Source organism: Theropithecus gelada, chromosome 7b, assembly GCF_003255815.1.
Source record: "Theropithecus gelada isolate Dixy chromosome 7b, Tgel_1.0, whole genome shotgun sequence".
NCBI lineage: Eukaryota > Metazoa > Chordata > Mammalia > Primates > Cercopithecidae > Theropithecus > Theropithecus gelada.
This window is the reverse complement of record NC_037675.1, coordinates 50,914,926-50,937,026: the sequence shown is the minus strand read 5'-3', so window position 1 is coordinate 50,937,026 and position 22,101 is coordinate 50,914,926. Positions and strand designations below refer to the sequence as shown.

The 22,101-nt window shown below is 43.6% G+C and overlaps 2 protein-coding genes across 3 annotated transcripts in view; one reads left to right on the top strand and one right to left on the bottom strand.

Moving 5' to 3' along the window:
- Window positions 1-291: 291 nt before the first annotated feature.
- On the bottom strand, window positions 292-15,524 carry LRR1 (leucine rich repeat protein 1). 2 transcript variants are annotated; one of them, XM_025391261.1, is made up of 4 exons: window positions 13,799-15,524; window positions 12,142-12,240; window positions 6,137-6,858; window positions 292-702 (listed from the first exon to the last, which is right to left on the bottom strand). In XM_025391261.1, the coding sequence occupies exons 1-4, from the start codon at window positions 13,979-13,981 to the stop codon at window positions 462-464; spliced, it is 1,245 nt and encodes a 414-aa protein (XP_025247046.1). In that variant the 5' UTR covers window positions 13,982-15,524; the 3' UTR covers window positions 292-461. The 2 variants fall into 2 exon arrangements, with proteins under 2 accessions (XP_025247046.1, XP_025247047.1); XM_025391262.1 differs by lacking the exon at window positions 6,137-6,858.
- Window positions 14,293-22,101, top strand: part of RPS29 (ribosomal protein S29) — a 23,008-nt gene continuing 15,199 nt past the window's right edge. Inside the window, exon 1 of the mRNA XM_025391268.1 lies at window positions 14,293-14,603. Within this exon, the coding sequence (XP_025247053.1) occupies window positions 14,551-14,603 (53 nt within the window). The 5' untranslated portion in view covers window positions 14,293-14,550. The remainder of the gene's footprint in view (window positions 14,604-22,101) is intronic.

Sequence of the window (22,101 nt, the reverse complement as noted above, 5' to 3'; positions counted from 1 at the left end):
TCTGAAAAACACAAAAAGTGGCATGCTTAAAAACTTACATATAATTTCATAATAAACAAGTTTTCACTATAATTTAGGACATATTAGCCCTCCAACAGATATTTTCTGCACACAGAAACTCAGATGTGTTTAACTGAAATGCAAGAAGAAAGTTGGTAAAATTCTTATCAACAGAGTAACTGGGATCAATATCTGTTTAACATTAAAAGAAAACTCCACAACCCATCTTGGAAACTTTAGGCTGAAATAAACACAAGTACAATAAACTAAAAAAAAGTTAACCCCACAGTGAAATTAAAATTGGTTTTAATAAAAGTTTTGGAGTCAAATGAGTAACTATACACATTCCTCCTCTCCAGCAACTATACAGAAATCTTCCCTTACTCCAATTTGACGTCGCAAAATCATACTTGCATCCCAAACTGATCTGTTATTGAAATTTCTTTTTCTGGTCTCACCTATTACTTTAACATATCAGAGGAATTTACATAACAGCCTAGAGAACAGAAATAAGAGACAATAGGTGCTTCAGTACCACCCATATTATCTACTAAGACCACAGTGTGGGCAACAGAATGCAGATTCATGGTAGTAGTTCCCTGAATGAAAGAGTTCAGACAGAATCTTCCACAAACACAGGTTTTTGCGGTATCCAAATCTTGGCAGAGATGGAATGGAATGATATGAGAGCCATATGGAATCCTATTGGAAAGAATGATAAAAATATTTTATAACATGTTACTAGATTCAGGACATGAATTATTAGGACATGGAATTGTAACAATGAAAAATAAAATTACTTTATTAAGTGATTAGTATATTTAAAATATACTAAAATACAGCATATGATGTATTGTAAACTTCAGATATGACACCATAAAATATCTTCCAGCACAACCACTTAATAGCATAACTTCCTAAACAGAATGAAAAAGTCACCTGTCCTTTATATAGGCTCTTTCAGGGATCAACTGTTCAAAAGGGAAATTTAAACTCTGTAAGACAAATTTAAAATACATGTTACTTGGGACATGAGTTTTACTTTAGTGGCTGGGCAAGTAAGGCTAACCTTACCTTGCTTAAGGCATTTCACTCTCACACTTAAAACCCTTCAATGGTGCCCAAGTCGAACTTTCTATTTTTATTTTTTGAGACATAGTCTCGCTTTGACACCCAGGCTAGAGTACAGTGGCGTGCCATCTCACTACAACCTCTGCCTCCTGGGTTCAAGCAATTCTTTTGCCTCAGCCTCCCAAGTAGCTAGGATTACAGGCACCTACCCATCACGCCCAGCTAATCTTTTTTTGTATTGTATTTTTAGTAGAGACAAGGTTTCACCATGATAGCCAGGCTGGTCTCAAATTCCCGACCTCAAGTGATCCACCAGCCTCAGCCTCCAAAAGTGCTAGGATTACAGGTGTGAGCCACCGCGCCTGGCCTAAACCTTTTTTTTTTGACACGGAGTCTCGTTTTGTTGCCCAGACTGGAGTGCAGTGGTGCAATCCCAGCTCACTGCAACCTCCACCTCCAGGGTTCAAGTGATTCTCCTGCCTCAGCCTCCCAAGTAGCTGGGATTACAGGCACACACCATCATTCCCGGCTAATTTTTGCATTTTTAGTAGAGACGGGGGTTAACCATGTTGGCCAGGCTGGTCTTGAACTCCTGACCTCAAGTGATTCGCCCACCTCGGCCTCCCAAAGTGCTGAGATTACAGGTAAGAGCCACTGCGCTGGGCCGCGAAGTTTTTAAATCACCCACAAGACACTAAAAGACAGTCTTGAGATTGCCTGCTCACTGCCCAAATGTCCCCGCTACACACAACCATGCCCCAGCCACTTTGCCTCCCACACAGTGTCTTGCTCTTTGTTGTTTCTCTAGTATCTAGCTTAGGCTGGCACATAATAGGTGCTCAGATATTTTTCAACAAACAAGCAAGCCTAGCCTTATAACTTAAAATGAGAGTTTAAAACCCTATCAGAAAAGTCTGAAAAGATACATATTTCAAATAAAAACAGCGATTACCTTTGGTAGGGGATCTAGGATGGCCCTATTTGCAATTTTTAAATTTTTCATAAAAAACTGTATTAATCTGTTGCTTGTGTAAGTAACCATTTTTAAAAAAAACTCTGCCAGGGAATGTCTCTCACATGTTTACGTTAATCTCTTTCAGGATAGATGGTTCTAGTCTGAGGAAACAGATAATAGTTAAAAACTGTATTTTCTATCTGGCATAACTTAAATTCCCACATATTTTCCTAATAGATCATAACTGTATGCTTGTAACCAGTAGTTAGAGCCATTTATCAACAGCTAGATAATAGGTATTGGTGTCACAGCTTTAAATCTATATACTTTTTAAAACAAGGGAGCTTAAAACATGCAAAATTATACTTCAGCAAAGGTTTGGTCGTCTTACAAGAAAGCTATATTAATAGGGGTAAGATTTAAAAAGCAATATAAATGCTATAATGCGAAATCATTCAGCACTAATAAATTACTATTCTGCCAAATTTTGCCTTGCCAATTATACTATATTTTGATCATCTTTTTTTTCCTTCCAAATTTGTACTTTTTCGTGTTGGACTTTAGCATGTTTTTACCTGATCATTTAGCCAACTTGTTAGTCTTTTCAAATCAAAACTATAACATTTCTCATTTGGACATAATTTTCAAATTTGAATAAATACAATTCCTTTTTTTTTTTTTTTAGATGCAGTCTCGCTCTGTAGCCCAGGCTGGAGTGCAGGGGTACAATCTCGGCTCACTACAACCTCCACCTCCTGGGTTCAAGCAATTCTCCTGCCTCAGCCTCCCCAGTAGCTGAGATTACAGGTGCCTGCCATGACACCTGGCTAATTTTTATATTTTTAGTGGAGACAGGATTTCACCATATTAGTCCCGCTGGTCTCAAACTCCTGGCCTCAAGTGATCCACCCGCCTCGACCTCCCAAAGTGCTCGGATTATAGGCATGAGACACCAGGCCCCGCCTTACAATTTCTTTTATGTATGGCTTAGAGAAACAATAGCCTCAGGTGCACCTCACTGCCAAAAGATACCATTTGGAGTTCCTTCAAATCAGTGGATTTACCCTGAATCATCAGTATCACTTCTGGTGATTTTATTTAATTGATTGATTGATTAAGATGGAGTCTCAATCTCCACTCCCAAGCTGGAGTGCAGTGGTGCCTTCTTGGCTCACTGCAACCTCCGCCTCCTGGGTTCAAGTGATTCTCCCGCCTCAGCCTCCTGAGTAGCTGGGATTACAGGTACACGCCACCACGCCTGGCTGATTTTTGTATTTTTAGTAGAGACAAGGTTTCACCATGTTGGTTAGGCTGGTCTCGAACTCCTGACCTCGTGATCCGCCTGCCTTGGCCTCCCAAAATGTTGGGATTACAGGCGTGAGCCACTGCACCTGGCCTTCAGATGTTTTAAATGTTTCTCAGGTTATTCTAAATTTGAAGTAACGTCTGAGAACCATTGATTTAGAGTAAGAGTTCTTACACTGGGGATGGCAAGGAGATGACTGGACTGAGTTTCAGTGGGAACCAGGCTCATTTTATGCAACATTCTGTGTACTCATGTGTACAGTTTTCTGGATCCTTAACTTTGGTCAGTTTTAAGAGCCCCTTCCCCCTAAAAAAGTTAAGAATTTCTTATTTGAAATATGATCTTTCTACCATTTTATAGGCTCTCAGTAATACTTTGGTCCACATCTTAGCTTCCACACATGCATTCAAGAAGCCTAAACAGGCCGGGTGCGGTGGCTCACATCTGTAATCTCAGCACTTTGGGAGGCCGAGGCAGGTGGATCACAAGGTCAGGAGTTCGAGACTAGCCTGGCCAACATAATGAAACCCCGCCTCTAATAAAAATACAAAAAATTAGCCGGCCATAGTGGTGGGTGCCTGTAATCCCAGCTACTTGGGAGGCTGGGGCAGGAGAACTGCTTGAACCTGGGAGGCAGGGGCTGCAGTGAGCTGAGATCATGCCATTGCACTCCAGCCTAGGCAACAGTGAGAAAGATCGTCTCAAAAAATAAAAAGCAGCCTGAACAATGGCCGGGCATGGTGGCTCACGCCTGTAATCCTAGCACTTTGGGAGGCCGAGCCAGGTGGATTGCTTGAGGCCAAGAGTTCAAAACCAGCCTGGCCAACATGGTGAAACCCCATCTCTACTAAAAATACAAAAAATTAGCCGACCATGGTGGTGGGTGCCTGTAATCCCAGCTACTTGGGAGGCTGAGGCGGGAGAATCACTTGAACCCGGGAGGCACTCAAGCTTGGGCACTGCACTGCAGCTTGGGCAACAAGAGCGAAACTCTATCTCAAAAAAAAAAAAAAATACAGAAAGCCTGAACAAAATGAATCTGGCGCTCAGGGTGTCATGAAACCAAATGCAGTTAGTGTTGTTTAAAGACAAAGAGAAGAGAACCAACAGCTACTGAATCCTACTATATGCCAAATGCTTTGGCATTACATTATCTCATTTATTGTAACAACTCTGTCAGGTGGGTATTATTGTTCCTGTTTCACAGCTGAGAAAATGGAATCAAAGAGGTTAAATAGGTCGGGCGTGGTGGCTCACGCCTGTAATCCCAGCACTTTGAGAGGCTCACACCCGTAATTCCAGCATTTTGAGAGACCGAGGCAGGCAGATCACCTGAGGTCAGGAGTTGGAGACCAGCCTGGTCAACATGGTGAAGCTCCGTCTCTACTAAAAATACAAAAATCAGCTGTGCATGGTGGCACACGCTTGTAATCCCAGCTACTAGAGAGGCTGAGGCAGGAAAATTGCTGGAACTCAGGAGGCAGAGGTTATAGTTGAGCCGAGATCGTGCCACTGCACTCCAACCTGGGCAACAGAACAAGCCTCCATCTCAAAAATTAAAACAATAAGGCCGGGCGTGGTGACTCACACCTGTAATCCCAGCACTTTGGGAGGCCAAGGTGGGCAGATCACGAGATCAGGAGTTCAAGACCAGCCTGCACAACATAGTGAAACCCCGTCTCTACTAAAAATACAAAAGAAATTAGCCAGGTGTGGTGGTGGGTGCCTGTAATCTCAGCTACTTAAGAGGCTGAGGCAGGAGAATCGCTTGAACTCGGGAGGCAGAGGTTGCAGTGAGCCGAGATGGCGCCATTGCACTCCACCCTCGGTGACACGGTGAGACTCTGTCTCAAACAAATAAATACAATGAAAATACAAAAATGAGCCAGGCATGGTGGCGGGCACCTGTAATCCCAGCTACTCAGGAGGCTGAGGCAGGAGATTCGCTTGAATCCGGGAGGCAGAAGTTGCAGTGAGCTGAGATTGGACCACTGCACTCTAGCCTGGGCAACAGAGTGAGACCCTGTCTCAAAAAAAAAAAGAGGTTAAAGTCATACAAAGTGGTGAAGCCAGGAATCAAACCTAAGTCTGACTCCAAAGACCATACTTCATCACTGTGCCAACTCTCTAATTTTATAGTACATGAAAATCATCTGGAGGACTCACTAAAACAGCTAGACCCCACTCTCAGTTTCTGATTCAGTAGGTCTGGAATGTTAGAACTTGCATCTCTAAGAAGTTCCTAGGTGATGCAGATCCTGCTGGTCTGGGGAGCACACTTTGAGAAACAATGTCATTCATTCCTTTAACTACTTATTGAGTGCTTAATATATGCTAGGAGCAGGGGATACAGTTTAGATCCCAGGGAAATAGTGGAGAATAAAACAACATCCACGTGCTCATGGATCTTACATTCTAGTGGGGAAAACTGACAGTAAACCAAAAAAAAAAAAAAGTGTTTAAAAATATATAATAGGCAATGAGTCCTATGACAAAAAAAAAAAAAAAAAAAAAAATCAAGCAATGTAAGGAGGTAAGAAATAAAATTTAGATAGAAAGGACAGGTAAGACCTTTCTGGGATGACACTTGGGCAGAGAACGGAATGAAGTGAGGGAGTGAGCTACGAGACTTCCTGGAGAAAAATCATTCTAAGTAGAGGTAAGGAACAGCAAGAAGACTATTACAGCAAAGGGTTAGACTGTGCATAGTATTGTAAGCAATGTTAGACTTTATTACTCTGAGTTTGATGAGAATATTAGAATGCTATCAAAGACACCACATTATATGACTGTTAAAATCTTACCTATTATATAATATGGTTCGTGCAGAAGATTCCAATAAAGTTAATGGTGCTTGCAGCTTTATTACTGGAAGGATTTTTGGTTGTTCAAAAGTATTTCCAAAAAGATCCAAGTATTCAAGGGATAAATTTCTAAATTCACTAGGCAAAAATGGAAGCTTATTTCGAGCTGCTGACAAAAAGCGAAGGTTTATTAGTTGTCCTATCTTGCAAGGAAATTGAATCAATTCATTATCGTCAAGTTTTAAATTTGTAAGTTCCTGGAGCTGGCAAAACTGCACAGGGAGTGCCTTGATTTTGTTCTTGCTGAGGTCCAAAGTCCGAAGTGACTTCTGGAGTGTAGACTGACACAAAGCTACACTAAATGACTCCAAGTGATTGTCATTCAGGTTAAGTTCTTGAAGGTGTATGAGGTCTCCAATTGTAGCTGGAAGCTTTTTTATATGGTTGTGACTCAAGTCTAATTTCCTAAGGTTTTTTAAGCAAAGCATACGCATATCAACTCGGACAAGCCCACAGTAAGAAGTCTGAAGATGTTCCAAGGAATATGGAAAGTTCTTACTTAGAGGATAGTCTTTTTTGGATGTGATAACCATTTTAGTTTTAAAGTTTTCAAATTCTGAAGTCTTCACTGGTGTGAGTGTTGAAACTGGTATATCAACCTTACAGCCTCTATGAGCCAGTCTCACAGCTGAAAGGAAACCTTTTAAACTGCTGGAATTGGCCTGAATAAATAAAAGTTGTAGAATTATAAATTCCACTGGAGATAATGCATACATGCCAGTTCTTCCCATAACAAATTCTATAGCATTTCTTATGAATATGATACAATGATTTATTGAAATTGGCTGTAAAACTTTTCTTAGTACTTTGACTAAATTTCAAGTTTAAAAGTTTTCGAAAAAAAATTACATGGAGGGACACATTCTAAATAAAACTGTTCAAAGGGAAATCATGCCAACACTTTGGGAGGCTGAGGTGGGACGATCACCTAAGCCTAGGAAGTAGAGGCTGCAGTAAGCATGATAGTATCACTGCCCTCTTGCCTGGGCAACAGAGTAAGGCTGTCTCAAAAAACAAAAATTAACAAAAATAAAGGGAAATCATAAGAGTATAAAATAAGACAGGAAAGGATTGAATATTCCACTTAAGATTTGAGTTTAGGTGGGGTGCAGTGGCTCACACCTGTAATCTCAGCACTTTCGGAGGCCGAGGCAGGTGGATCAATTGAGGTCAGGAATTTGAGACCAGCCTGGCCAACATGGTGAAGCCCCGATTTTACTAAAAATACAAAAATTAGCTGGGTGTGGTGGTGCGTGCCTGTAATCCCAGCTACTTCGGAGGCTGAGGAAGGAGAATCGCTTGAACCCAGGAGGTGGAGGTTGCACTGAGTCAAGATCATGCCACTGCACTCCAGGCTGGGCAACAGAGCAAGACTCCATCTGAAAAATTTAAAAAAAAAAAAAAAAAAATTGAATTTAAGGCCAGGTGTAGTGACTCAACGCCTATAATCCCAAAACATTGGGAGGCCGAGGCAGGTAGAGTACTTGAGGTCAGGAGTTTGAGACCAGCCTGGCCAACATGGTGAAACCCCTTCTCTACTAATATATAAAAATTAGCCAGGCAATGTGGCGCACGCCTGTAATCCCAGCTACTCAGGAAGCTGAAGCAGGAGAATGCTTGAACCTGGGAGACAGAGATTGCAGTGAGCCGAGATCACACCACTGCACTCCAGCCTGGGTGACACAAGTGAAACTCCATTTCAAAACAAAAACAAACAAACAAACAAAAAGGCTGGGAGTGGTGGCTCACGCCTGTAATCCCAGCACTTTGGGAGGCTGAGGTGGGTGGATCACCTAAGGTTAGGAGTTCAAGACCAGCCTGGCCAACATGGTGAAACCCCGTCTCTACTAAAAATATAAAAATTAGCGGGGCATGGTGGCAGGCACCTGTAATCCCAGCTGCTCGGTAGGCTGAGGCAGAAGAGTTGCTTGAAACTGGGAGGCAGAGGTTGCAGTAAGCCATGATCATACTACTGCACGGCAGCCTGGGCAACAGAGCAAGACTCCATATCAAAAAAAAAAAAAGCTAATTTTTGTTGGAATATGGAAGCCATGTAGAGCAAAAGATTGGAAATATAATATGAGGACAGATTGTAAATGAGCTCAGATGCCAGCATAAAGTGTAAGGATTTTAAGCATGAAAGTTACATGACAAGAGCTAAATACTATTTTGGTAGCACTGTACACAATGAACCAGGGTAGGGAAAAGTCTGGAGAAGACCTGGGTCAACTAGGTACTATAAAGCATACTGGCTCACAGACTTGGGAGTCACCCACATAACAGCTGAGCTATCAAACGGAAGGCAGGTATGACAGAAAACAGCAGAGGGCTGAAATAAAGCCTTTATTCTGGGTATAGAAAAAAACATTGCTGGAAGCAGGAGACAAAGAAGTGACTAAGAAAACTGAAGGTAACCCATAGTGCCCTATCATAGATACCAAGAGTTTTATTAAGAAAAGGGTAATTATCATTGTCAAATTCTACAGAGTGCAAAAATAATGAGAAATGATACTGTGACAGACAAGTGAAAAGATCATTGATCTCTGAGGCAGTGTTTTCAGTAAACCAGTAAAAGCAAAGGTCAAAAGATAAAAAGTGGAGACAATGAATTCAGCCTTGTCTTTCTAGAAATTTGTTTTTTTTAAATCAGTCAGATCTCAGCTTGTTTTTAGATAGAAAGGAGGAATTAGTGAAAGAATAAGCTGCAAGTCAAGAAAAAAATGAAAAATCACAAGGAGGATCAAATGGACAAAATGATCCCATTCAATCTAAACTCCTTAGTTATCAAACTTTTAATGTTGCAAAGCACTTTGCTTGGAGTTAAGAATAATGCACAGTTGGGCCAGATGTGGTGGATCATGCCTGTAATGTCACCACTTTGGGAGGCCACCCTGGGCAGATTGCTTGAGCCCAGAAGTTTGAGACCAGCCTGTGCAACAAGCTGAAACCCTGTCTCTACCAACACAAAAAAAATTAGCCGGGCATGGTGTTCTGCCCCTATAGTCCCAGTTACTTGGGAGGCTGAGAAGGATGGATCACCTGAGCCTGGAAGGTCGAGGCTACAGTGAGCTGTGATGGTGTCACTGCACTCCAGCCTAGGTGACAGAGTGAGACCCTATCTCACCAAAAAAAAAAAAAAAAAAAAAAGTTAGGTTGAATGAGACATTGTTTCCACCCACCGGGAAGGGAAAGAGGAAAAGGTGAGAGAGGGCAGAAAAACCCCACCAGTTTTAAAATTCTAAAGATCTATATATTTTTGTTTGAGAAAGGGTCTTGCTCTGTCACCCATGCTGGAGTACAGTGGCACAATCATAATTCACCGAAGCCTTGAACTTTTTTTTGAGACAGGGTCTTCCTCTATCAACCAGGATGGAGTGCAGTGACTGCAATCACAGTTCACTGCAGCCTTGACTTTCCAGGTTCAGGTGACCCTCCACCTTAGCCACCCAAGTAGCTGAGATTACAGGTGTACAACCACCGTGACTGACTAATTTTTTTGTAGAGATGGGGTTTCACCATGTCACCCAGGCTGATCTTGAACACTTGGATTCAAGCAATCCATCCACCTAGGGCTCCCAAAGTGCTGGGATCATATACGTGAGCCACCATGTCTGGCCTCCAGCTTCTAACTTGTGGGATTAAGTGATCCTCCTGCCTCGGCCTCCCAGGTGTGAGCCACTGCACCCAACCAGTTTATGGTATTTTTGTTTTGTTTTGTTTGAGACAGGGTCTGACTCTGTCGCCCAGGTTGGAGTGCAGTGGTGCAATCTTGGCACACTGTAACCTGTGCCTCCAAGGGTCAAGTGATCCTCCCACCTCTGGCTCCCAAGTAGCTGGGACTACAGATATGAAAACCACACCTGGCTTTTCTTTTTTTTTTTGTGGAAATAGGGTTTCACCATGTTGCCCAGGCTGGACTTGAACTCCTGAGGTCAAGTGATCCACCAGTCTTGGCCTTCCAAAGTGCTGGGATAAGAGGTGTGAGCTATGGCACCCAGCCTCGGTTTATGTTTTCATAAGAATGACTGGGCCGGGCGCGGTGGCTCAAGCCTGGCCTCCCAGCACTTTGGGAGGCCGAGACGGGAGGATCACGAGGTCAGGAGATCGAGACCATCCTGGCTAACACGGTGAAACCCCGTCTCTACTAAAAAATGCAAAAAAAACTAGCCAGGCGCGGTGGCAGGCGCCTGTAGTCCCAGCTACTCGGGAGGCTGAGGCAGGAAAATGGCGTAAACCCGGGAGGCGGAGCTTGCAGTGAGCTGAGATCCCGCCACTGCACTGCAGCCTGGGTGAGACTCCGTCTCAAAAAAAAAAAAAAAAAGAATGACTACAGTCTGGGCGCGGTGGCTCACGCCTATAATCCCAGCACTTTGGGCGGCTGAGGTGGGCGGATCACGAGGTCAGGAGTTTGAAACCAGCTGGGCCAACATGGTGAAACCCATCTCTACTAAAGATACAAAAAGTTAGCTGGGCATAGTGGCACGTGCCTGTAATCCCAGCTACTCAGAGGCTGGGGCAGGAGAATCGCTTGAACCCAGGAGGCAAAGGTTGCAGTGAGCTGAGATCGCACCATTGCACTCCAGCCTGGGTGACAGGGAGAGACAGTCTCTCTGTCTCAAACAACAACAACAAAAAAAAGTGATTACAGTAGGGGCCAGGCGTGGTGGCTCACACTTGTAATCCCAGCCCTTCAGGAGGCTGAGGCAGGTGGACCGCCTGAGCTCAGTTCAAGATCAGCCTGGGCAATGTAGTGAAACCCCATCTCTACTAAAAATACAAAAATTCACCAGGAGTGGTGGCACCCAGCTGTGGGTTGCAGTGAGCCAAGCTCTTCCCACTGCACTCCAACCTGGGTGACAGAGTGAGACTCCATCTCAAAAAAAAAAAAAAAAAAAGTAAAAAGAATGATTACAGTAAATAAAATACAAGATAGTTCTAATTGAATTTTTTCCTCTTTTATTACACCAAACTTAAGGTTTGTAACCTGTGGTTTAGCTGGCAAAATGTAGACCTGTGCAGTTCTCTTATGGAGTTCCAGTCTAAGAATACCCTAGGGCTCCATCTTCAGCACAGAAGCAAACTCAGTTTTCTTCCCATCCTGGGAATCTTACTGAGGCAGACTTTGCCCTTTTAGAAGGCACACAAGCATATTTGGGAAGCTACCTCTTGTGCCATTGCCTCTTCAAACAAACCTGCAAGAGTCTGTCCCTATTCAGCTATATGGAATATCAGAATGTGCAAACAGCCTTCTGTAAAGAAAATACACACCAGGCCAGGCACAGTGGCTCACGCCTGTAATCCCAGCACTTTGGAAGGCTGAGGTGGGTGGATCGCCTGAGGTCAGAAGTTCAAAACCAGCCTGGTCAACATGGTGAAATCCTGTCTCTACTAAAGATACAAAAAAAAAAAAAAAAAAATCAGCCAGGCATGGTGGCAGATGTCTGTAATCCCAGCTATTCAGGAGGCTGAGGCAGGAGAATCGCTTGAACCCAGGAGGCAGAGGTTGCAGTGAGCCAAAATTGTGCCACTGCACTCCAGCCTGGGAAGCAAGAGCGAAACTCCGTCTCAAAAAAAAAAAAAAAAGAAAAACAAAGAAAAAGAAGGAAAGAAAATACATGCCAGGCCAAGCATCGTGGCTCATGCTTGTAATTCCAACACTTTGGGAGGCTGAGGCAGGAGGATCGCTTGAGGCCAGAAGTTCGAGGGCAGCCTGGGCAACATCATATCAAGACTCTGTCTCTACAAAAAGTTATTTTAAAAAATTAGCCGGGAGTGGTGAGGTACATCTGTAGTCCCAGATATCTAGGAGGCTCGCTTGAGCCTAGGTGTTCGAGGCTGCAGTGAGCTATGACTGTGCCAATGTACTTCAGCTTGGGTGACAGAACAAGATTCTGTTTCTAGAAAATACAGCCAAACATTAACCATTAATGTTTTTAATACCATACCTTACTTAGACAGATATCCACAGGAGGCTCCTTTAACCGAACAGTGGCCTTCCCCTCATCTACAAATTTGGTGAAGAATTGCTCAATGTTCTCCCTTAGCTGCATAAAACCAGTGGGAAAAAAGAACAAAATTAACTACTGTTACTCAGTAACATTTATTACAACTAGAATGTGCCAGTCACTTTGCCAGACTTTGGTTTGGCTTTTAGTCCTTGAGTCTGAGTGTTTTCACAGTTTTAAGTTTTAAAGCTTTTTATCACACCACTGCACTCCAGGCTGGGCAACAGAATGAGACTCCTTCTCAAAACAAACAAACAAACAAAAAACAGTTGTTTTGTTTTTTTTGAGATGGAGTCTCACTCTCGCCCAGGCTGGAGTGAAGTGGTGCCAATCTTGGCTCACTGCAACCTCCGCTTCCCAGGTTCAAGCAATTCTCCTGACTCAGCCTCCCTAGTAGCTCAGATTACAGGTGCATGCCACCATGCCCGGTTAATTTTTGTATTTTTAGTAGAAACAGGGTTTCATCATGTTGGCCAGGCTGGTCTAGAACTCTTGGCTTCAAGTGATCTGCCTGCCTGGGCCTCCCAAATTGCTGGGATTACAGGCATGAGCCACAGCGCCTGGCCAAGTTTTAAAGTTTTGTTTTTTTTTTTTTTAAGCAGTTGGGAAGTTATACTCCCCATCTAGCTGGTAGTGGATGTTACTGCTCTGTCTGTCCAGTAACTCTCCTTTCAGAACAGGATCACCATGTTTTGAGAGAATGCTCCTCTTCTCCCATTCCAACTATGTAATTGTAGGTAGAGTTGCCAATAGTAGTTACTTGCCTTCATAACTTCAGTCCATTAGCCTGGGGTGGGCACACCTCCCAGTAGATTATATACAAACTCCATGAGAGCAGGAATCTTGTCTCCTTTGCTATTCTATCCTGAGTGCAAGAACGGTGACTGACACATAATGGATGCTCAAAAAAATTTTAATGACTATCATCTATATAAATGGAATATTTAAAATTTAAAAAAATTAATGATTGCTGTTGCATCTGCTTTAGATTTCAACAACTATTGAGTCACAATCCACTATGTACCAGGTACTCTAATAGGGTCTTGGGACATAGCAATGAATAAGACTGACTGGGTAACTACACTTAGAGTTGACAATCTAATGAGAGAGCGTTATTAAACAAGTACTTATAACAAATATCAAGACAAGGGAAGTGCAGGATGCTATGACCTCCTTTTTTAAGCTACGGAAAATACTGTGGGAGAAAGAATTCACTGAACAGAAGTGCAGTTATTTTACTGTTCCCCAGTTGGACAGCGGCTTCATTTGCAGTTGTTTCACGCAAAATTTCAGAAGCTTGAAACAGGCGGGATTGCCATCCACTACTAAATAGCAACACTGTAAATTCAAAGTCGTAAAAGTGGGGAGGAAAAATATCGAAAAGGTGCACTCTCAAAAGCTTTCTTCTTTCGGGTCCGTAGGAAGACGCACAGGACCCTGGGGTCCGGCTGGTAGTAGGTCTCAGGGCTCGGAGTTCAGGAACCCCCAAGGCGGGCTCTCGCCTCGGGAGCAGGCGAGCGCATGAGGACCGAGGGCGGCCCGCGTCTCGGCTTCCGAGAAGTACGCGAGGCTGACAGGGCCTGCCCACTTCACGCACCTCATAGCGGGTCCCGCGCTTGTCCTTCAGGGTGGAGATGAGCAGGAAGGCTCGGGCCGACGGCTGACTCCTGGAAGTCTGCTGACAGAGGCTCAACACGGCTCGGACGCCCTTGCCCCGGTTCCTAAGCCCCAAGGCGGGCAAGTGTCGGCTGATCACCTCCACCTCACAGTGTAGCTTCATCTCGCCCAGAGGCCACAACCAGGCCACCTGGCTTTGAAACTTCCTCCTTCCCGCCACCCAGCGCCGCCACCGGGGTCCTCGCGCACGCGGGCTGCCCGCGGATCCGCCTGCCTGTTGGACTTGTCCGCGACTCGGGCTGTCTTAATACGGTGGCTCTATGAAGCCCGCGGGAAACGGCTTCCCTTCTCCCTTCGCAGCGCCGGGTCCTCGCCGTGGCTGCGTACCGGGACTGACCACTTGAGATCCGGGCTCGCGCCCCCGGAAACCGGCAATCGGCGGGGGCGCAACGTCTTTTCCCCCGAGCGCGCAGCTGGCAGGGGTGGTTGTTTCTGTTTGGGGCGGATTCCGAGGGTTTCAGCTGTTGACGCTTTACGCGTTGCCGGCGCACGTTGGGCCGCTGTTTCCCAAGGGAAGGCAGGTGTGCGTCTGCGTTACGGGGAAAGGGATTTAGAACTGTCCGCGTGGCCCGCCAACCCAGCGAGGGCTCATTTCCCGGCGCGGACGGGCTGCTGGTGGTTTTGGTGGCTGCTCTCCGGAGGCAAACCTGGCACGTCGGAGGGGGGCTTTATATGGCTGTATTTGACTTGTTAATTCCTGCTGAACAAATAATTTTCCATGGCGAGTAGGGTGGATGGAGTGTGACTGGCTTAACTGCACGTGAGACGTGGAAAGACCATCCAGACCGCACAAGGCCTTCGTACTCTTGATTTTCTTGATTGATTGAACTAGGGCGGGGCCCGGCTGGGGAGTGGGAAGCGCCTGGGGAGCAAGTGTTAAGGAGGCGTTCACTGTTGGGGTAGTAGTCTTGCCTCCTTAAAATTTGTGCTCTAGGCGCCTCTTTCGCCTTAACCTAGTCCTAGCTGTATAGTAAACATTTTATTTTGTTTGAGTTATACTTCCGTAATGGTAAAATGACGTTCAGAAATACCGATTTTTCAATACAACTGTGACAAAATGTGGCTTATTCTCAAATGAGCGTCCCTATTTACATGTTGAACCTGCGGTGTCGGTCAATTCCTCATTCTTTAAGACGTAATGGTTTCTGAAAAATAGTGATTAAAATAAAATTATGGCCGGCGGCGGTGGCTCATGCTTGTAATCCCAGCACTTTGGGGGGCTGAGGCAGGCAGGTCACTTGAGCCCAGGAGTTCAAGACCAGCTTGGGTAACATGGCAAAACCCCGTCTCTACGAAAAAATACAAAAAAATTAGCCGGGCATTGTGGCGCGTGTCTGTAGTACCAGCTACTCGGGAGGATCACTTGAGCCTAGGGAGGTCGACAGACTGCGGTGAGCCATAATCACGCACTGGCACTCCAGCTTGAGTGACACAGTGAGACCCCGTCTCGACTCAAAAAAAAAAAATTAACTTCCCCTCCATTTAGTATTCTTACATGTACATCTAGTAGAGTATTAAAACGCTACTCAGCATTTAGCAAAACTTAACCTTATGCCTAAAGAGAAAACGGACACTACAATTTTCAGACTATTAGACTTTATAGGAGTTACCTGCTTTTGTTCTTTGAGAGGGTAATAATATAGAAAAAATAAAACAGCCTAAATTATTACAAGTACATTAAATGGACTCTGAACTTCCAAGTACAGTTGGGAACTAGGAAAACTAAAAACTGTTCATTAGAAATATTCTGCCAGGTGCGGTGGCTCACGCCTGTAAGCCCAACAATTTGGGAGGCCCGAGGCAGGCGGGTCGCTTAGCCCAGGAGTTCGAGATTAGCCTGGGCAATAGTGAGACCTCGTCTCCACAAAAAATTTAAATTAAAAAATTAGCTAGGCCGGCCGCGGTGGCTCACGTCTGTAAGCCCAACAATTTGGGAGGCCCGAGGCCGGAGGGTCGCTTAGCCCAGGAGTTCGAGATTAGCCTGGGCAATAGTGAGCCCTTTGCCTCCACAAAAAGTTTAAATTAAAAAATTAGCTAAGCTGGCCGCGGTGGCTCACGTCTGTAAGCCCAACAATTTGGGAGGCCCGAGGCAGGAGGGTCGTTTAGCCCAGGAGTTCGAGATTAGTCTGGGCAATAGTGAGCCCTTTGCCTCCACAAAAAGTTTAAATTAAAAAATTAGGCCGGGCGCGGTGGCTCACGCCTGTAATCCCAGCACTTTGGGAGGCCGAGGTGGGAGAATCGCCTGAGGTCGGGAGTTGGAGACCGGCCTGGCCAGCATGGTGAAGCCCCGTCTCTACTAAAAATACAGAAATTTTCATTAGAGTAGAAATGTTCTGCCGGCGTGGTGCGGTGGCTCACGTCTGTAAGCCCAACAATTTGGGAGGCCCGAGGCAGGAGGATCGCTTAGCCCAGGAGTTCGAGATTAGCCTGGGCAATAGTGAGCCCTTGTCTCCACGAGATATTTAAATTAAAAAATTAGCCGCCGGGCGCGGTGGCTCACACCTGAAGCCCAACAGTTTGGGAGGCAGGGCGTGGTGGCGCTGCCTGTAGTCCCAGCTACTCGGGAAGCTGAGGCAGGAGAATCGCTTGAACCCAGGATGCGGAAGTTGCAGTGAGCCGAGATCGTGCAACTGCACTCCAGCCTGGGCGACACAGCAAGATTCTCAAAAAAAAAAAAAAAAAAGAAGAAGAAAGAAAAAAAAATTAGTTGGGCGGGGCGGCGCGCGCCTGTAGTCCCAGCTTGAGCCTGGGAGGCCGAAGTTGCCATGAGCGGAAACTGCCTTCCAGCCTGGGCGACAGAGCGATACCTTGTCTCAAAAAAAAAAAAAGAAAAGCTTCAATCTCAATCCTTTATTTGTGTTACTTAGGCTTGGGTTGTTGAAGCATGGATTCAGTAATTAAATAAATAGGTGAAAGTTACATAACAGTTCAACGGTGATTTTCGAGTGAAACAGTGGTATATACTGCCGAAAACCTGTCTTCCTGTCAGTCTCAAAAAAGAGGTAGTTTCAAAACTACCTCTTTTTTAAACATCTATCAGTTTTTGATATCTCATTTCCCTTTCCACATCCTCCCCTTTGTCCACCCACATTTAATGGTTTAAATACTTGGATCTGACACTCTAGAGTACACCTAAAGGTTTTGGTCTTAGTGGATTGCTTGTGAAGCAAAGAGCCCTTTGAACATTACCACCATACAAATAAAATCTGTTCTTTGATCTCTACCCTTAATTACCTTGAGTTAGTTTCCCTTGTAGACAGACTGAAAATGGAAATACATAAGGAGTTTAAAATAATTGGGCTACAAGTTTTTGACAAGAGAAATAAGAGATAAAACATTTAGATTTGTTTTTCTTCTATAAAATTAGTTTCTCTTCTACCTGGCCTACAAACTACATTCTTTTCTCTCTGTTTTGTTCATACTAATTAATATTATCAAATTCCAGTTCAGTTTCCGCTAAACCTTCTTTAGCATCTTGACCTTCCTTTTTGCAAGCTCCAATTGCACTTTTCGTTTATTTCCCTGGCTTTCTGGCACATACTAGGCATTCAACAGATAATGGATTCCCTTGGATTGAATCCCCTCCCCTCCCCTCCCCTCCCCTCTGTTTCCCAGGCTGGAGTGCAGTGGCAAGATCTCAGCTCACTGCAACCTCAGTCTCCCGGGCTCAAGCGATTCTCCTGCCTCATCCTCCCGAGTAGCTGGGACTACATGTGCCCGTCACCACGCCCGGTTAATTTTTGTGTTTTTAGTAGAGACGGGGTTTCACCATGTTGGCCAGGCTGGTCTCGAACTCCTGACCTCTGGTGATCCACCCTCCTCGGCCTCCCAAAGTGCTGGGATTACAGGTGTGAGCCACCGCGCCCTGGTGATAATGGATTTCTTTAACTTTTCATTTGTAGTCATAGTGAACTTTGCTCACGTTGTAGCTCACTAGATTTGAGCTAGTAAAATCACAGTCACATCAGAATTTTTTTTTTTAGTTTAGTTTTGGAGACAGGGTTTCACCCAGGCTGGAGTACAGTGGCAACATTCATAACTCACTGCAACCTCAAACTTCTGGGCTCAAGCCATCCTCCTGCCCTAGCCTCCTGAGTAGCTGAGACTACAGGTGCGTGCCACCATGGCCAGATGTGTGTGGTTTTCTTTTCCTTTTTTTTTTTTTTTCACTTTTTGCTAGAGATGGGGGTTCTTGCTATGTTGCCTAGTCTGGTCTTGACCTCCTGGCCTCAAGGTGTCCTCCTGCCTCAGCCTCCCAAAGCACTCGGATTACAGGTATGAGCCACCATGCCCCGCCCACATCAGATTCTTAAAGAACTAGGTCACAAGCTATGGACAATGTAGACTTGCTTGCCCTAGCACATTGGATCCAGATGTTGGAGTTAGTTGTTTTTTTTTTTTTTTTTTTTTTAGTGGTAAACATCATCTAAGACTCAGTACAGCTAAATAGTTAACAAATATGAACCTAAGCATCAGACCTCTTTCAATGTCAAGGAAAAAAAAGACTGGAGAAAAATGTCTCCAAATATGTTGAATTTATTCAGGAATGGGAAGAGAATATTAGAATTCAGGATGCATGAAATGGCAAGCCAAAAGTATGTCCAGTGAGGGAAGGGTAAAAGGAAGCTTTTATTGGCAAAAAGGGCAAGTTCAAATAAAGCTGCTTGGAAACAGAAGCAAGAGTTCTGTTCAATAAACAGAGTTCATTGGTTCCAGAGGCTCAGAGCCAGAGTTGTCATCATTTCATTAGTGGAGATGCTGTTACTGGGCAAGTGTTCTTTTAAGAGCATCTTATCTAAATTACTGCAGTCCTAAACAATGATAAGCTTTGTCATAGAAACATATGTATGTGTCTGAAACCTGCTGACTGTGCAAAGGAGGACATGTGTGAAGGATGCGAACTGATCTCTTGTGGAGCTTTTAGAAAGTCTTCAGGAACAGTTCTTATCTCAGACATACAAACATGAGCCCTTCCTTTGTGCCTTTCTGGCCCTATTTTGTTTGGTTCTGACAAAAGTGATTTCATCCTGGTATCTGCAAATTTCACTCCTCTCAGTGCTGCCTTTCTTCAGTGACACTCTTTGATTATGTCTTATAGATTGTGTTTCCATGATTATTTACTAATGAATGACCACCTTTCCATTCTTAGCACTGCCGTATCAATTCAGAGCTGCATTACTTTGCTACAGAGCTGTTGCAAAATTTACAAGGTCTTCTTGCTTCAATACATTTATTCATTCATTTAACACAGTATTTTTTTTTTTTTTTTTTTTTTTTTTTTTTTTTGAGACAGGTTCACACCCTGTCCTCCAGGCTCTGAAAGTTCTGGAAAACCTTTGAAAAATTTTAAAAAAGATAAAATTCAGACCTGATCAGGAAAGGTTCTTGTGGTCAGTAAAAAGATGATTTTGGAGGTAGAGCAAGCCTGAAAGCAGATGTATCAGGAGGCTGTTGTAATAATCCACCATCCATACTGCAGCCAAATTAAATTTGTAAAGGGATATCCTATCATAGAATCCTCAAGTTTTAGAGCTGAAATGTCGATTACAGATATTTTACTTCAATTCTCTCATTTCGCACAAGAGGGAATGGAATTAAGAGTAAAGGTACACTATTTGACCATGACCTCATAGATAGTCAATGTTAGACTAAAGAGGTCTAGAACTCAAGTCTCAGATGCTGTATTTAATTTCTCCCAAAAACCTTCATGGATTTCTACTCTTCACAATTTAATTAAATACAAAGGTTTGTCTCTTGCCCAAAGGCTTGTCTCTTGCTCCCTTTGGAATCCAGGTTATATTTAATATTACTTAGCAGGACAAATCGCCCCAGGACAGCCTCTGGTTTTTCAGTTCCCACTTTGCACCTGCCCCCAGTATACCCCTTTCTTGTGAGTTCACCTCTGCATTTTAAAAGGTGTTTTTTTTTTTTTTTTTTTTTTTTTTTTTTTTGAGACAGGTTCACACCCTGTCCTCCAGGCTCTGAAAGTTCTGGAAAACCTTTGAAAAATTTTAAAAAAGATAAAATTCAGACCTGATCAGGAAAGGTTCTTGTGGTCAGTAAAAAGATGATTTTGGAGGTAGAGCAAGCCTGAAAGCAGATGTATCAGGAGGCTGTTGTAATAATCCACCATCCATACTGCAGCCAAATTAAATTTGTAAAGGGATATCCTATCATAGAATCCTCAAGTTTTAGAGCTGAAATGTCGATTACAGATATTTTACTTCAATTCTCTCATTTCGCACAAGAGGGAATGGAATTAAGAGTAAAGGTACACTATTTGACCATGACCTCATAGATAGTCAATGTTAGACTAAAGAGGTCTAGAACTCAAGTCTCAGATGCTGTATTTAATTTCTCCCAAAAACCTTCATGGATTTCTACTCTTCACAATTTAATTAAATACAAAGGTTTGTCTCTTGCCCAAAGGCTTGTCTCTTGCTCCCTTTGGAATCCAGGTTATATTTAATATTACTTAGCAGGACAAATCGCCCCAGGACAGCCTCTGGTTTTTCAGTTCCCACTTTGCACCTGCCCCCAGTATACCCCTTTCTTGTGAGTTCACCTCTGCATTTTAAAAGGTGTTTTTTTTTTTTTTTTTTTTTTTTTGAGACAGAGTCTTGCTCTGTCGCCCAGGCTGGAGTGCTGCAATGGCGCGATCTCAGCTCACTGCAACCTCCACTTCCCAGGTTCAAGTGATTCTCCTGCCTCAGCCTCCCGAGTAGCTGTGATTACACTATGCCTGGCTAATTTTTATATTTTTGGTACAGATGGAGTTTCACCATGTTAGGCTGGTCTCAAACTCCTAACCTCAGGTGATCCACCCACTTTGGCCTCCCAAAGTGCTGGGATTACAGGCGTGAGTCACTGCGCCCAGCCAAAATGTCATATTTTATCCAGCACATTTGGGAGTTGACGGTAAGAGGAATTTTATTCTGTTCAAAATATTGCCATATGATTACTTATTTAATGCTTATCTTCACCTCTAGATGATATGCTTCCTGGCTTCCGAGTCACTGCTGTTATATGCAAAGCCTAGCATAGTGTTTATATGCAGTCGGTACTCAATGCATATTTGTAGAAAGAATAAACAAATACTGCTTTTCATTTATTCATTTAGCAAATATTTGTGAAAGCATGCATTGTGCTAGAATACAGCAGTCTTACATGCTTGTGTTGGGATAAGTAGCCATTTGGGAGGGGAAAATAAGCTGAATTTCTCCCTCATTCCTGGGGAACAGTGACATCAATTTTAGGTGGTTTCAAGATTTAAAATAAAAACTTTAAAAATATCACAGGAAAACACATGTAACCTTTAAAGAATTTTGATGCAAAACCTAAAGGCAGTAGTATGACAAGTTAACACATTTAATACATGGACTTTTGTCCAGGCACGGTGCCTCATGCCTGTAATCCCAGCACTTTGGGAGGCTGAGGCGGGTGGATCACCTGAGGTCGGGAGTTCAAGACCAGCCTGACCAACCTGGAGAAACCCTGTCTCTATTGAAAATACAAAATTAGCTGGGGTGGTGGCGCATGCCTGTAATTCCAGCTACTCGGGAGGCTGAGGCAGGAGAATCGCTTGAACCCGGGAGACAGAGGTTGCGGTGAGGCAAGATCACGCCATTGCACTTCAGCCTGGGCAACAAGAGCGAAACTCCGTCTCCAAAAAAAAAAAAAAAAAAACAAACAAACATAGACTTTAAAACTTTTTGCATGGTGCTGTTCTGAGTGCAGTGGCGTTTACAACTAAACCAGTTACAGATTTATTTGTTCCTTCTCCACTCCCACTGCTTCACTTGACTAGCCTAAAAAACAAACAAACAAAAAATAAAAACTTGTTGCATGGAAAAATATACTATAAACAAATTTAAAAAATAAATAAGAATCTGGGATGGTGGCAAAGAAAATAACTTTGCATCTTATCTGAAGGTCAAAGGTGTATTTCCTTATACATAAGTATTTATAAATATATAAACTCTAGATTACCAATGGATTAAAAAATTGGGCTATGGACTCAAAAAAGTTCCCAGATAAAGATACATGTCTGGCTTATAAACATAGGAAATTATGCTGTGTCTCATCAAAAAATCAAATTGAATCTTGCTAAATGGACTTCAAAAAATCAAATTGGGGTGCAGCACGGTGGCTCACGCCTGCAATGCCAGCACTTTGGGAGGCTGAGGCAGGCAGGCAAATCATGAGGTCAGGATATCGAGACCA